We start from the raw sequence: 16986 nt of genomic DNA, 5'->3' as shown, positions 1-16986 counted from the left end.
TCCAAAGGTTGAAGCTTTCCATGTGGCCTCTGGTGCTCGGCTTTGACCATCTGACATGTCAAAAACCGCTCGACATACCAGGCTATCTCCCACTTCATGCACGGCTACTAATAACTAAGCCTCAAGTCTCGATACATCTTGGTGGCTCCCGGGTGTATCAAAAACATGGACTTGTGTGCATCCTCCAGCACAACCTGTCTGACCCCACCAAAATCTAGTACTCAAACATGACCATACTAGGTCAATAATCCATGACTATCGGTAGAAAACTTGTCAAATTCACTTTTGGGTCGCTCTTGTTTTCAGTTTTCTTTCTTGACTCCCACAGTCTGAGCCTCTTTAATCATACCCAACAATAGCGAATCAATCAAAATCCTCATACAAAGTCTCCTACCAGTAGAACTATCCATCTTGCATCTCAAAGCATCAGCGACCACATTTGCTTTCCCCGGGTGGTACATAATCTCACAGTCATAATCCCTAACCACGTCTAGCCACCTATGATGCCTCATGTTCAGATTCGGCTGGTCCATGAGATATATCAAACTCGGGTGATCCATGTAGATAGTACACTGGACCCCATACAGATAGTGCCGCCAAATCTTGAGAGAAAACACCACTGCTCCCAACTCCAAATCATGGGTCGGATAATCAACCTCATGCAACTTCAGTTGCTGGGAAGCATAAGCAATAACCCTTCCTTGTCAGACGAGTGATGGGTATTGCAATCTTGGAGAATTCCTGAATAAATCTTCGATAATACCCTGTTAATCCACTAATATCTCCATTGTCGGCCAACATGTCATATTACATTCGTCCTTTACTGGTGGGGCACGTTATATGCTGCAAAACTATTTGGATGCCATGTCACTATGTAAATGGTTTGGATATTCGGGTTTCTTCATAACATTTACGTGTAATCCCAAATGGCCATAGATTAAAAGGTTTCTTAAGGATACTTCACTTCAACCAAAAGACAGACCTGGTATACTATGTAGGTTGTTCAAGATCAAGCTTGATGCATTTATTAAAAACTTAAGGGAGAATCACATTTTTGGCAAAGTTTAAGCATGTAATTAAAATTATGTTTTTTCATTATTGATAAAAACATTACTCTTATTATACTATATTTTTATATATTTTTAAAGTCTAATCATATATTTTTATTTGCAAGATATTTTGTAGATGTTTATACCATTAAATTTCAAAAAAGAGGTTTACCACATAGTCATATATGTCTATTTATGCATTCTGACTACAAGATACCCATTGTTAAATTTATTGATCCGATAATTTCCGCCGAGATATGAGACAAAATTGAAGATCCAGAATTGTATTCACTTGTCAATGAGTTCATGATTCATGGTCCACGTGGAGCTGAAAATATCAATTGTCCATGCATGGTGGAGAAAAAGTGCTCTAAAAACTTTCCAAAACAATTTTGTGATCATACCTCTATTGATCAAAATGGTTTTCCGTTATATATGAGAAGAAATGATGGTCATTTTGTAGAAAAATCGTGTGTCAATTTGGATAATAGAAATGTTGTCCCCTACAACAAATATTTATTAAAAAGATATCAGACATATTAATGTTGAATGGTGCAATCAGGGATCTTTTATAAAATATTTTTTTTAATACATAAACAAGGGTCCTAATAGAGCTACAGTTGTTATTGTACGAACCAACAATGAATGTAAAAATAATGATGCAGTCGATGAAATAGCTGAATATTACGATTAAAGATATTTATCTACATGTGAAGCATCATGGCAAATTTTTAAATATGATGTTCATTACATGTATCCTTCTGTGGTAAGACTATTTTTTCATCTTCCTAATCAACAATAGATTGTATATGGCAAAGACGATGATATTAAGGATGTTTTGGACAAATCTTTTGTTGCTGCTTCAAAGTTCACATCTTGGATGGAGTGTAATTCAATTAATAGTGAAGCACGAGAACTTATATATGTTGAATTTCCTACAAAGTTTGTTTGGAAATTAAATGGTAGGTTTTGCAAGCGAAGGAAAGTATGAAAAGTCATTAGTAGAACTCATTCGGTTTCACCTAATCTTGGTGAAGCTTATTTCTTAAGGATTCTTCTAAATAAAGTTAAAGGTCCGACGTCGTTTGATGAAATTCGCACGGTAAATGGCAAAACATATTCTTCTTTTAGAGATGTTTGTTATGCACTTGGGCTATTAGATGATGACAAGGTATACATCGATGTAATTAAAGAAGCAAGCCATTCTGGATCTGGTTTTTATCTATGCTTCTTATTTGCTACATTATTGATATGTAACAGTATGTCTAAACCAGAGGCCGTTTGGGAAACATGAGAATATTTGGCAGATGGAATTCTATATAACCAATGACAAAGATTCAAATCTCCAGGTATTAAAAAAAATTCTTCATTTTTATTTAAAATAATTTTTTTATTATTCAACACCCATTAAATAATAATTAAAAATATTATTAAATATTGTATTTTATATTTTATAATTAATTTAAAATTCTGGTTCAAACTTATCACTTACTAAAGATGAACTTAAGAACTTAACTTTGTTCGAAATAGAACAAATTTCACTTCGAAGAACTCCACTCTCAAAATGTTTACAAAGATGCCTTACCCAGACGTTGAATTAGTTTCTTCTTCAAACAATCGAATTATCACCGAGGAGCTAGATTACGACATTCCCGATATAAAGAATGAGTTTGATCGTATGTTTCTTGCATTAACAAAAGAGCAACATCACATTTTCCTTTGACATCATGATTGTTGTTAAAGAAAATAAAGGAGGTGACTTCTTCGTTTATGGTTATGGTGGAACAGGTAAAACTTTTCTAGGAAGACAATATCTGCAGCAATTAGATCTGATGGTCATATTGTTTTAAATGTTGCTTCAAGCGGTATTGCTTCGTTATTATTGTCCAGTGGTAGAACAACACACTCTCGATTTATACTTCCATTTGAACTTACTGAGGATTTTGTCTGTAAAATAAATCCAGATGGTGAGCTGGCTAGCTTATTAAGAAAAACCTCTTTGATAATTTGGGATGAAGCACCTATGGTCCATAAGCATGCATTTGAAGCTTTAGATCGAACTTTGAATGATGTACTAAGGTGTGAAAATTCTACCATTTCAAATATTCCTTTTGGAGGGAAAGTTTTTGTCTTTGGAGGAAATTTCAGACAGATTCTACCTATTGTTCCAGGTGGCAGCAGACAGAATATTGTTAATGCTTCTTTGAGTCCCTTCAAATATACAAGAAGACGGTTTCCTTTGGCCGAATGTTTTGCAATGACTATTAATAAGAGTCAAGGACAATCATTATCGAATGTTGATTTGTTTATCAAAGATCCAGTTTTTTCAAGTGAGCAATTATATGTTGCCTTATCTAGAGTTCAAAACAGAGAGGAATTAAAATTATTAATTTTAAATAAAGATGGTATATACTCACAAATAAAACTTCTAATGTTGTTTATAAGGAAGTTTTCGCAATTTATAACCTAACTTTTTTGTAGCATCTTTTAGTCATTTTTAGGAAATCACACTTTATCTATCATATTAATTAATTTATTTATTTATAATTATGTATTGTATTTTTTTATGTTAATTTCATTACCGACATATTTTGTTTGTTTTATATCAAATCAATTTCGATGTTTTTTTTGGTTTTTTTTTTGTCATTACTCAAACGTATGTTGCATTATATAAAATCATGACTTTTATAAAATAGACAGACTTACATTTGTAATTAAATACTTACAATTTATAACATAATTAATTTTTTTAATTCTATTTAAAATTATAAGGATTTCATAGATTTTAACCTAGTTTTAAAACATATAATGTAGTTTACAAATTACATTAATTACCATTATTGAAAGCATCACAATCGATCACATTCTCAATTGACTCGTCAAGTCTTTCATAAGTATATATATATTTGCATGTTTTCGCGTAGTTAATTTGAGAGGTTTTAACCTTTAGTTTTAAAAAAAAAAAAGTTCGAAAAAAATTCCTTTCACAACATTCACAAACAAAAATCCTTAAAGCTAACATTAAATAATTATTTTTAGCTTTTAGCCTGTAGACTAATTTTATATATTTAAAAATTAACGATTATTTTTTACAAACACTTATCACTTATGCATAAAACATTGAACCCAAAATGTAATTTTAACACTCTTGAGTAATGAATTGGATCATCTTTGTTAAGCCTTAATCGATCCTTTTGTAAAAAAGTTTAAATTTCAATACTACGCGGGTAAAAAATTCTACACTTTTGAAGAGCAAATTTTTTTTTTTTTGAAGAGCAAAATTACATCTTGAAATTTTAAACCTAGTTTATTTATTTAAGGGAAAATGACGAAAAATTAAAATGTTTACTTGTTCAATGGTAAATGTCGAAAAATGTAATTTATAATGGTTTGATAATTGGGAAAATTACTATATTAATTTTGGAGACTTTTCATAATTAATACATACTAAAAAGTTCTCTCGTTTATTGAAAACAAACTTATCAAATTTATATGAATACTCCTAGCTTTTAATAAATGATTTTATTAAAAAATACACAACTTATTAGAGACATTTTACTAAAAATAACCTCTTGTATATTAAATGTTTTAGAAATGGAAAGGTGTTTGTAGGCGCAAAAATCATAGTATGTTTCTTTTTCGATTGTCTTGTGGGTTTTTAACATTTTCTCTTTAAATAATGTTTTCACTAAATCTGGTTTTAATCTAATTCAATCCAAATGTTTCTAAATAATGTTTTTTCTTATTTAAAACATATATAATTATTTGACAATCTACCATATTATATAGCATTGTACTTTTTTTTAAGGACACTATATTTTAAAAATATATCTTATTAAAGAAGCGAGGATTGTTTTGTAAAGCAATGTTAAATCGGATATTATTTTAGAAAAAACAATGAGTTGATAAGAATATATATAAATTAAAATGTTGTAATCAACAAATCAATAAAAAAATATATTGCTAATAATTAAGATGCCTACAATATCCTTATCAGAAAAAATTTCAAGACAATTAACAAATAATTAATAACTAAGGAAATTAAAGTTTCTTACACTTCTTCTACCAAGTTGTCTTATCCGGTGTATTCAAGATAAATGATCATCAACTTCTCCACATTCTGATTTTCATAGTCAAAATCCTGCATTAAAACAATCGATATATATACGAAATAACAATATCGAAGAAGACGAAAACATATATAAAGCAAACAAATATATAAATCAAATTCAAGGAATAATATCCTTGATGTGATGTAGCATTACATGGCCTAGATCATATATCATATACACAATATAATATATAATAGAGTTTTGGCCACATTATTAAACTAATAATAAAAAACAAAGACTACATATGCATCTCCCATGCATATAGTATTATTTTAACAAGGCTACACACACATGTTAGCCCCCAAAAAGTAAATCATGATCAGTCCTCCGACGGTGGTGGCTCGTTAAGATCCGGCAGTTTGAACCGTTTAGACGGCCCTTGTTCTCCATCGCCTCTTTGCCCAGAAACAACGTTGGCAGAAAGCGCCCGGGCAATATCCCTGCTTGCCGCCAGTCTCTCCTCCTGCGTGTGCCACCGGATGTGGCCACACAGCGCCTTTTCATGATACATATCCTTTTTGCAAATCGGGCATATTACCGGCCTTCTTGCAGTACCTAGTAATATCCCGTCGGCAGAAGGGGTGGGCGGAGTTGGAGTTGGCGTTGGCGGCGGTGGAAGATTTGTTGACGAAGATGCCGCCTGGGAAAGCTTTGACGGTGTAGTGGCTCCGGCACGGCGTGGTCTTCTTGGAGGTTGGGAGGGTGACGAAGGGGGGGTGGATGAGTTTGGACGTGCGTTTCCATGGCCACCGGCGTCAGCCTGTTGACGGGCGGTGTTGCCATCATCTACCATTGTTGTCTGTGTGTGTGTAGCCTTTTTTGGATTCAAAGAATGGGAGTGCAGAGAGAGACGATTGAAATGGAAGTTGTATTTATAGGTATTCCGGTGACGGTTATTTGTGGCGGTTGGTGGTTAACTATACCGGAGAAACGATAACTTGTTTTTAAACCGTTGACGTGAAATGGCGCCAAAAAGATATAAAATCAAAGGAATCGAAAACTACACCAATATAAACTTGACCGGTATTTGTCTGGTAACGGTTATAAAGTAGTTTCAGATCCTATATTGGATACTGAACTAAATATAAATTTACAGGTTTCTAGATTTATAATTAAAAAACATAAATATAATTAAAAAATATGTTGTTTCAAATATGTATCTCTTTTATAAATTAATAGACCGGTTTGCTTTCGATGTGATACAGGAGAATTGATTTTTGTGAAAACTCTAGAACTGAGAACGTAATCGATAACTGCCTTTTAAAAAACTCTATATAACCCATAACATAACCAATATATACAGACCTGGTTTTGGTCTGATGTCAATTCGATTTTTTGGTTTATTAGTCAACGGCAAATGTATAAGTCATATCTCATTTTGGTTCTTGTCATAGGCTTTTAATTCAAGTTTGATAAAAATTAATTATGTATGTTGTTTAAGAAAACGAAAATTAATTTCATATATTATAGATTTTTTTTAACTAAGCAAGGAGTTTGAAGAAAAGTGGACACTTACAAAGTAATAATATTAATCATGTTTTGTAACAAAAATGACAAATGATGTTAAGTTTACATAAAAGTTCATTTTTGACACCTTATTTTTTATTTCAAATTATTTTGAAAAAATTATCTTGTTTTTTATTTTGTTATAATTCTAACTATTTAACCGATGAATAAAATTGTTATATATTTGATAGTTTTGGAGTTTTTTTTATAAAATTTGATTGATTTAGGAGACCATTTCCAAAAATAGATTGGTTTTAAATCTATTTGTAAAAATAGGTTCTTTTAGAAGGGTCCACATGAAAAATAATTGAAGTCCTCTAACTTATATTAATCTATTATTTATTTATTTTTTATTTTTTAAAGTTTACTTTTTGACCTCTTTAATCCAGATACTATATAATTTGGTATTAAAAATATTTAATCGTAATTTATGTAACATTTTAAAAGAAGTTTTTCCAAAAAAAAATTATATATTCATGTTATATTCAATTAAATTTTAATATTATTTTTATTAACAATTAACCCAACACAAACTGATAATTGTTTATGGTAAAACGGTCATCAACTAAATATAAGGTTTTACTTTTCCTAAATCTGATCCAAACTTGAAGTTTTTTTTAAGAAAATATATATTTTTTTTATTTTCCAATATTTCATTATGTCGGTTTAACGGATTGTTTTATTTAATTTAATCTTACAGTATTCTTTTTATACGAAACAAAATATCCGTTATGAAAATAGTTTTTATTTTATTTTAAAATCAAATTTGTATTATAATTTCTTATAAATATGTCATATAAATATGACATTCATGGTAGTCAAGATCGAAACTGATTAAATTACTTTCCGATATATTTGCCACTCGTTTTTTTTTTTTAAATGGGACCAACTAAAAAACAATGGATGCACATTAATATTTCACATTTGGCCATTTTATTTTTCATTTTAACCTCACAACTTATATCTCATTTTCTTATATTTTTTATTTTAGAAATGTTCTTCGACTTTTATTTATATATATATATATATATATATATATATATATATATATATATATATATATATATATATATATAGGGAAATGTTATATGGAAAATAAAGAATTAGGGCAACACATATTGGAACCAATAAAAACATGACAACACATCACTTTGGAATAACTACATAAATAACTTTCATAGTACATTGTTTATGAATAAAGAAATGGACACATGTCACTTGATCATTGGTTCCAGCATATGTTGTCCTAATTAATCATTTTCCATTGAATCTAAACCTATATATATATATATATATATATATATATATATATATATATATATATAGAGAGAGAGAGAGAGAGAGAGTTAGGTTCAAATGTTTTCACTATCTATTGTGTGCCCGTATGATTGATTCTGGACCAATCATTTTAGTTATTTTAAGAAAGTAATTAATGCATATTAAATGCTGAAAATGTAATTAATACCTATTATATCTTCAACATGTAATATGCATTAATTACTTTCTTAAAATAACTAAAATGATTGATCCAGAATCAGTCATACATGCACACAATAGATAGTGAAAACAAAATAACCTAACCCTATATATATATATATATATATATATATATGTATATATATATATATATATATATATATACACACACACACATACACACGAGGGGAATTTCATTAATTTGTTAAAAAAATTTACGGTTTTTCATACCCAAAACATGTTTTACAATTTGTGTCATACAAATCAATTACATGTTTTGATTGTATTTCATACTCAAAACGCATTTTACAATTTGTGTCCTGTTTGTGTTTTATAAATTTGTGTAGGACTGTTCATTATTTGGATAAAACCGAATTGTCCAATTGGACAAATTGGATTTGACTATTTGGTTCGGATATTCAGATTTTTGGATTGGTTTTCAATAAAACTGAATTACTATTTTTGATTTCAGATTGGTTTTGGTTTATAAAATATGAACTGAATAATCCAATAAAACCGAATAACAATTTATTATTTATTTATTTATTTTTAATATAATTATAACTATTTATTAATTTTATAATTTATTTTTTCAAATAATTTCAAAAAGTTTCATCTAATAAAAAACATTAATATGCATTTTCTCTTACAAGTTCTTTATCTATTAAATATTAAACTATAATATACATTCTTAGTAGTTTATAAATTTTAAATCACAATTAAATATTTTTTTTTGCTTCTTCCATAAAAATTGGATAATATTATAATTATATGTCATTTTAAAATGTTTTAGTTTTTAAAAAGTAATTGGATCGGATCGGATCGGATTTGAATTTAGTTTGGATTATTCGGATCCATATTTTGAAAACCGAAATCAATTTGGATTTACTTAATTGGATCGGATCGAACCGATCCATCCAAACGAACACCCCTAAATTTGTGTTGAGTAAATTTATGTTAGACACATATTTTTTTTGACAGAAGAGTTATCTGTGTCATGTTTGTGATTAACAACATCGATATTATTTGTTTCACAAACGTTTTTTTTTCATATAGATAACTTTTTTGTAACTTTTTATTATTGTTTTTACTTTAAAAAGAATATATATATATATATATATATATATATATATATATATCCCTATACTAATAAAATAGTAGCTCTTTTGCCATGTGTCATCATATTAGACATTTTAATAAATATGTTGCCACTTGTCAATCTATTAGTTTTCCATTTTAAATTTATTAGACCTCCTCATTAATGTGATTCTATTTTAAATTTTAAATTTTAAATTATTGTTTTCATTACTTCACAAATAAAAAAATATCTAATATATATTAAAAATTAATTTTATATATTTATTTGAATCAATGATTATAATTTCACATAACTAATAAAAATATCTCTTAAATTAATAATTTATTTAAAATAACTTATTAATAATTTTGAGTTTTTATTATAAAAGTTTGATTAATTTTATAATCGTGGTTCCCACGGGTTATAAACTAGTATATATATATATATATATATATATATATATATATATATATATATATATATATATATATATATATATAAAAGAAAATTTTATTGATAAATACAACAAAATAGATGTAAGATAATACCTTTTCTCACACGGAAAATCTTATACTAAGATTATAATAAGTCTTATAATAAAATAATAAATTTAAATACATCAATTATTAGTAAAAAATCATTAATATTTTTTTATCAAATTAATGGAAAACCCTCATTTTTAATATACAAATTTATATATGATATATAATAAAAGTCAAAAAAATAACTTTTCTAAAATAAAAAATATATATTAGAAATTGAGATGTAAGTTACGGGGTTAAAAGAAAAAATAAAATGGCCAAATGTGAAATATTAATGTGCATCCATTGTTTTATGTTTGGACCCATTTAAGAAAAAAAAATTGGCAAATATAGAGGGAAAGTAATTTACCATCTTGATAGCCGTTGTAACATTCCAAAAATCAGAAAAAAAAATTATTTTTTCAAAACAACCTCAAGACAATAATTGTTTACAAAAACATTGTTTCAAAAATATAATTAATAAATTAGAGTATCCCAAAATCCAGTAACAGAAAATCTAAAGGATGTGCACGATCATGCATTCACCTTATCACGATCACTTGAAGTACCTGAAATAATAAATCAAAACTGTAAGTCAAAGCTTAGTGAGTTTCCCCAAGGTACCACCACACAAACATATAACCAAACAGATACTTGGTCCACATCCTCTTGGTTGGATTACACCTAGCCCACAACCTTTCAGTTGGATTGCCTAATACAAACTGGGTCCACAACCTCGTGGTTGGATTACCCCTGGCTCATAACCTTCCGGTGGGAATGCCCCGACCCACAAACTTTTGGTTGGAATGCCCCGGTTTGTTGACCGACAGCACAAAGCAATATAGTCTCAACCCCACCATACCATGTCGACATATACATAACAAATAATAGATATCCATAAACAGATAATCATATAACCAGTCATCAGACAAACATGCAGATCTATAAATCACTACAGAATAATAACATCCTATATACCAGGACACCGATCTAACAGATCACTACAACATAGCAACATCCTCTAAACCAGGATACATAACTCAGTGGGTCCGCATTGATGCCTTCGACCCATAAGTACAGTGAAGAAAAACTCACTTCTCAGTCTGAATAGATAACTAAACATGTCACTACTCCAAATATTAGCTCTACCAGTCGCATATACATCAAATAGTGACAAATCTTAACTACAACTCAAAATACCCAAAATACCCTTAGGTCAAACTTGGTCAAATCCTGGTCAAAGTCAAAAAGTCAATCAAGTCAACTCAGTTGAGTACGCCCAGCGTACTCAAGTCTAGACCAGAAACAGGGTGTTAACCTCGTACGCCCCGCATACCATAGCGTACGCCCAACCCCAACCTTGAACTCCAACTCCGATCAGCACCTATCGACATAGGTCTTTTGCCGACTCTGAGGTGTCTACAATCTCTGCCTGATTTGCTGGATGAGCTTTGTAGTCCGGAGGACCACCTCAGACCTCCCCATGACCCTGTGACCAACCTCCCCCCAACAAACTGGGGTACAACATCTCCGACCATACAGAAGCTCTAAAGGCGTCTCCAACCCACCCCCAAACTCCACCCCCCCCCCCCCCCCAATTCTCCTCCAACCCTACCCCATTTTCATCTCTATTTTTGGAGATATGAATAGTATTCCTCCATATTTGGGGGAATACTATTTATATCTCCAAAAATGGAGTTGAAGTTTTGATTGCCAATTTTAGTCCCTCTTATTTTTATTTTACACATTTCTAGTTTAATTTTATCTATAAATTATAATTTAAATGCAATATTTAATATTTGTAGTATCATGTTATATGCTAATTTATATTAATTAATCATAAATATAGAGTTTAAAAGTTATTTATCGAATTCATATAAAAAAATTAAATATATACTAAAGACTTGATAGACGGTAACATAATTTGTAAAATATAATAATCAAATCTGATCGTGATCTTGATATATTTAATATAAATATAATCTTATTTATTTAATATTTATTTATAATAAAATAATTATTATAATAAATTTATTATATATAAACATTTTATTTATGATAATATAATTTGTAATATTTTTGTAATGAAAAAATATAATATATATTTGTTAAAATATAATTAGTAAATGGATGTATTTGACAATATATATAAGTTATAAAAATGGAATATTATAGTAATATAGTTTTTGGGGTAAAAATAGGGTAGAAAATGGAGTAGGGTTGGAGATGAAACGTTATTTACCCTATTTTTTACTACATTTATGGGGGGGGGGGGAATAAAGATGGGTTGGAGATGGTCTAAGGGCGGTGCACCAATGTTAGAGTGATAGTTGTTGTTGTAGGAAAACTCTATAAGCGTCTCAAGTGCCGCCTGCTGCTTCTGGCCCCATCGAAAATCCACGCCCTTCCTTGTTAGACGAGTGAGAGGTACAACAATCTTGGAAAAATCCTAGACGAGTCTCCAGTAATATCCTGATAAACCTAAGAAACTTCTAATCTCTGAGGGAGACTTCAGAACCTCCCACTGTATCACAATCTCAATTTTGGCTAGACAGACCAAAATCTCATTCTGGTTAACGAGATGTCCCAGGAACTGGACTTCTCCTAACCAAAACTCACACTTCGCGAACTTGGCATACAACCATTCTCGCTTCAACACTCCTAAAAGCTCTTGAAGGTGCTCCTCATGTTGCTCTCTGGTCTTGGAATACACCAAGATATCATCAATAAAAACAATAATTGATCGATCAAGCATCAGCCTGCACACCCGATTCATCAAGTCTATAAATACTGAAGGCGCATTGGTGATCCCAAATGGCATCACCACGAACTTGTAATGACCATAGCCAGTCCGAAATGCGGTCTTCTCTATGTTGTAACATCCCGACTCCCAGGTATGATATTTAATTATTTTATTCTTTTGACAGGGCAATTCGATGAGTTGGAAGCGCCAACTCGCCGAGTAGAGAATATTATGGTCGAAGGATTTTAGAGTCTACTCGGCGAGTTAGAGGACCCCGACTCGATGAGTAGGAGTTGAGTGATAAAACCCTAATTTTCAGGGTTTGTGTCCTATTTAAAGGACCTTAAGCTCTTATTTCTGCCTCCCTTACCATTCTAACCCTATGTGAAAAACCCTAATCATGTGTATCCATTTGTGTGTGTGTGAGAGAGAGAGAGAGAGAGGGGAGCTAACTTTGGGTGTTTTTGTGCATATTTGAAAGAAGAGTGAAGAGCATCAAGCTTTGGAACGAGAAGAGGCTTGTGGATCAAGTGTTTCTCTGTGCTAACTTTAGTTTGGAGGTAAAAAGCTACCACCTTGAGCATTTCTTTTGATAGATCTCTTTCTAGAGAGTTTTAGGGCTTTTTCCCTTTATTTTGTGGTTCCTGGATTGCTGGAGATTGTCATGGAGTTGAGACTCCAAATCTGGACAAAAAGAGGGCCCATGAGCCCAAATATCCAAGCTTTATCAAGCTTTGGGAAAGTCTCCATGCATGAAACCCTTTATGGAGCTTGTTTTTTCATTTTGAGCCCTAGATGCCATGAATGAACGTAAAGCTTCCAGCTTTACATGATAAGTGAGCCTTAGAAGGCTAGATTCAGAGTATGAGACATGTTTTCTACCTAAAAACGTCTGATTGAGGAAATGGTCTGAAGAGACTCGACGAGTCGGTTAGGATTTTCCCCGACGAGTCTGAACATGTGTAACTCAGTGAGTTAATGAGACAAATCGACGAGTTAAGTTGTATTTTCACAACATTTATGAGGAAACAAGGGAAAATGACGAGTCATATAGATGCACTCGACAAGTTGGGTCAACAGGGACTGTTGACTTCTTTTGACTTTTAGGGTTTGGTCAAGATAGTGATTGGAGACCATGGAGGGGTAAAATGATCTTTTATCCTTTCCAAGGTTTAGAGAAAGCGTTTAGCTCAACTTATTTAGGTTGAGGTGATAAGGGTTAATTAGAGATGATTATGACGTGTAGGCGAGGATTAGATCGTTCGAGGGTTACAAGGATTTCTTGCTTACTTATGAGGTGAGTCTTCTCACTATACTTCCCATGAGTGGTGACATTGTGTGACCAAATGGTCTTTTTATGCTTATATTGAGAATTTTGAGATCCTGCATTATGCCTTTGTGATTTATGTTGTGTATTGTTCCGAGCTTTATTGAGTTAGGACCGGAGGGTCCAACCCGAGTTGTGAGACCGGAGGGTCCTCACCGAGTCACATGGACCGGAGGGTCTTTATGAGATATAGCCATGAGAGGCTAATGAGATGTGTGTTGTTTTGGGGAACTCACTAAGCTTTGTGCTTACCGTGTTATGTGTTATGTGTTTCAGGTACTTCTCAGGATCATGGGAAGGTGCCAGCTTGATTGTACACATGAGATGGAGTTTATGTTTTTGAGGATCCTAGATTTTATCAAACTATTTATGAATTTGTGTATTTGACAATTGTGGTTTTGGAAATATGATATTGAGAAGTATGTGGTTTTGAAAATAAAAATTTTGTTTGAAAATTTACGGTGTTACAAGTTGGTATCAAAGCCTTGGTTTGAGGGATTCGAATGTACTCTTGGGTATGTTTGGACTCAAATTGAGGGATTGAGAAAAATTTATAAATGAAAATTAATTTTTCTAAAATGAGTAAGAGTTTTAAAGAGAAAACGAGATGGAGTAGTGTGTACAATCAACCAGAGCCCGAACAGTGATTTCCCAAAATACCAATAATTGTTTATATTATGAGATATTTATGAGATATTATAGCTACAAGCTTTAGAATAGGCTAGGTACTTCAGAAATTAGGGCTAGAGTTTCCTGATTCATGATGCCTTAGCCTAGGGTATGCTATTGATTGATTTTATCTGGTATTTGCTTTGTATGTGTATTGAGTAGGGAGAGACATAACGGGAACCTTTAGAGAGAATTTGAGTAATCTAGGAGAGATACCTAGATGGGCATAGGAGGAGTCTACTGAGAGATTATCCTAATACTAGTGAGAGATAGAGTACTTGTGAATTAGGATCATGGGAGGACGACTTGGGGTGATTATGGGTTGGTGTGGAAGGTAGTATTTGACTCGTACTACTGAAAGCACCGGATCTGTATGGGACCCAAGTAAGAATCCTTAGGATACTAAGGAGCATGTAGGGATGGGAATCGAGTGTGAGTATGTTCGAACGAGGCTCTGGTGATTTTATGTGTTGTGTTTCAAACATATTATGGTGGGTACACGTCACAACCCCGAGAGCAACAGTTTCAGTGATGAGGAGATTTGCAGGACCATTCATGAGGAGGTGGTCGCAGCTATCTAAGAGGTCATACCAGAGATGTTCGGGTCATTTAAGACCATGTTGATTGAGACATTCAACGAGCGATACACCGCTGTTACGGAGGCAGTTGTTGCTGCTGTCGTAGTTGTTGCTAGGCCACAGGGAGGTGACTCGTTGTTGTTCTGGGAGTTCAAAAACACGAAGCCACCAGAGTTTGACGGGACACGGGATCCGATTGATGCCATGAGATGGATCTATAACAATGAGGGATGTTTCTATACGTGTTCATGCCCAGATCACATGAGGGTTCGATTTGCACTGAACCAGCTTCGCTTGGGAGCGAAGGACTGGTGGAAGTTCGTGACTACTAGTTTTACTCCTACAAACCATGTTACAGTAACATGGGAGAGGTTTACACAGTTGTTCCAAGATGAGTATGTTCCCCAGGTGGAGAGGGAACAGTTAGCCCAGGAGTTTCTGTCTCTCAAGCAGAAGACAAAAACTATGACAGAGATTACGAGGATGTTTCATAGGAGGGCGTTGTTTTGCCCTGAGCACGTGTATACCGAGCAAGCACGTGTGATTCGGTATTTGAGCATCTTGAGGAGGGATATTCAGGAGTTTGTGGCGAAATCGTCATACTAGACATTGGCTGAGCTTCATACCATTTCCAGGAGGAGGGAGATTGAGCTAAAATTACAGACCGGAGAGGAGGAGGAGTCTCGGGGTAGAGATAGGAGATCGGTACAGTCGCGACCGGTAACAAAGCGGGCAATGCCCGCTGATACGAGAGTTGGGGGCCAGAAGGGCCGCACTTGTGGCAAGTGTGGAAAGAGTCATGAGGGATCATGTCAGGCAGGGATTTGCAACAAGTGTGGCAAAGAGGGACATATGGCGAAGGATTGTTCTAAGGGATTTGTAGTTTGCTTTCACTACAACCAGACCGGCCATCGGAAGGCGCAGTGCCCTCAGCTCACTTAGGGATCAGCCCAAGGTTTTTCTCCTGCTGCTTTACGTGCTACTGATAGTCAGCTGGTGAAGGCCGAGACCCTGAGAGCTTGTGGGAGAGCTTTTCAGCTGACTGCGAAGGAGGCCCGCGCAACACCTGATGTCGTGGCTGGTACGTATTTCCTTATTCCTGTTATTTTGAGATTTTTTATGCGTATATTGTGTTGTATATAGGTACTTTTCTTGTGGGTTATGTGCCTACTTTGGTGTTATTTGACTCGGGTGCGAGTCAATCCTTTGTGTCTCTATCCTTTAGTCGTCACGTTATTGTCAGACGTGAGGCGTTGAGTCGACCAATAAGGGTTTCTATAGCCGAAGAGCATGTAGTTTTTGCCATCGATGTATTCCAGGGATGTTTATTGGAGATTTTCGGTGTTGAGTTCCAGATAGATCTGGTGCCAATAGCGATGGGTGATGTTTGTGTCATACTGGGCATGGACTGGTTGATCCGGTTTGGAGCTATGATTGACTATGAGCGTCAAATGGTGACCATACGAGACCTTAGTGGGGGGAGTGTTTACTGTGTATGGCAAGGGGACTAGATCTGGATCAACATTCTGTTCTGCTGTTAGGGCGAAACAGAGTTTACGACAGGAATGTATGGGCTTTTTAGCGTACGTGATGGATACGCTAGTTGCCACTAAGAGGCCGAGATCTATCTCTGAGGTTCCGATAGTGTGCGAGTTTGTAACATCCTGAGTTCAGGAGTGCAAGTTCAGGGTTCAAAGTGAAAATGTGAATGGGCAACTCAGCGAGTCCATGGGTGGACTCGGCGAGTAGGGTCGTGATTCTGGTCGCGTGTAAAGTGGCCAACTCGGCGAGTCGGCGGCTGGACTCGGCGAGTTGGTGCTGTGTGGAGAAAACCCTAATTTCGAGGGATGAGCCCTATATAAAGGACATTATACCCTCTCCCCAGCCTCTTTACCCTCTCTTGAAGTCCATAAAACCCTAATGCATG

The 16986-nt window shown here is 33.5% G+C and overlaps 2 protein-coding genes across 2 annotated transcripts; both read left to right on the top strand.

Moving 5' to 3' along the window:
- Positions 1–1690: 1690 nt before the first annotated feature.
- LOC145067652 (uncharacterized) lies at positions 1691–4661 on the top strand. Its single transcript, XM_079014742.1, has 7 exons — positions 1691–1696; positions 1852–1991; positions 2100–2220; positions 2324–2398; positions 2750–2837; positions 3014–3379; positions 4642–4661. The coding sequence occupies exons 1-7, from the start codon at positions 1691–1693 to the stop codon at positions 4659–4661; spliced, it is 816 nt and encodes a 271-aa protein (XP_078870868.1).
- Positions 4662–15098: 10437 nt separating this feature from the next.
- On the top strand, positions 15099–16570 carry LOC145067651 (uncharacterized). The gene is made up of 2 exons (XM_079014741.1): positions 15099–15186; positions 16203–16570. The coding sequence occupies exons 1-2, from the start codon at positions 15099–15101 to the stop codon at positions 16568–16570; spliced, it is 456 nt and encodes a 151-aa protein (XP_078870867.1).
- Positions 16571–16986: the final 416 nt, after the last annotated feature.

This window comes from Lactuca serriola, chromosome 8 (assembly GCF_051521515.1).
Source record: "Lactuca serriola cultivar US96UC23 chromosome 8, Lser_US96UC23_V15, whole genome shotgun sequence".
Classification (NCBI taxonomy): Eukaryota; Viridiplantae; Streptophyta; class Magnoliopsida; order Asterales; family Asteraceae; genus Lactuca; species Lactuca serriola.
This window is presented reverse-complemented; position numbering and strand designations above follow the sequence as displayed.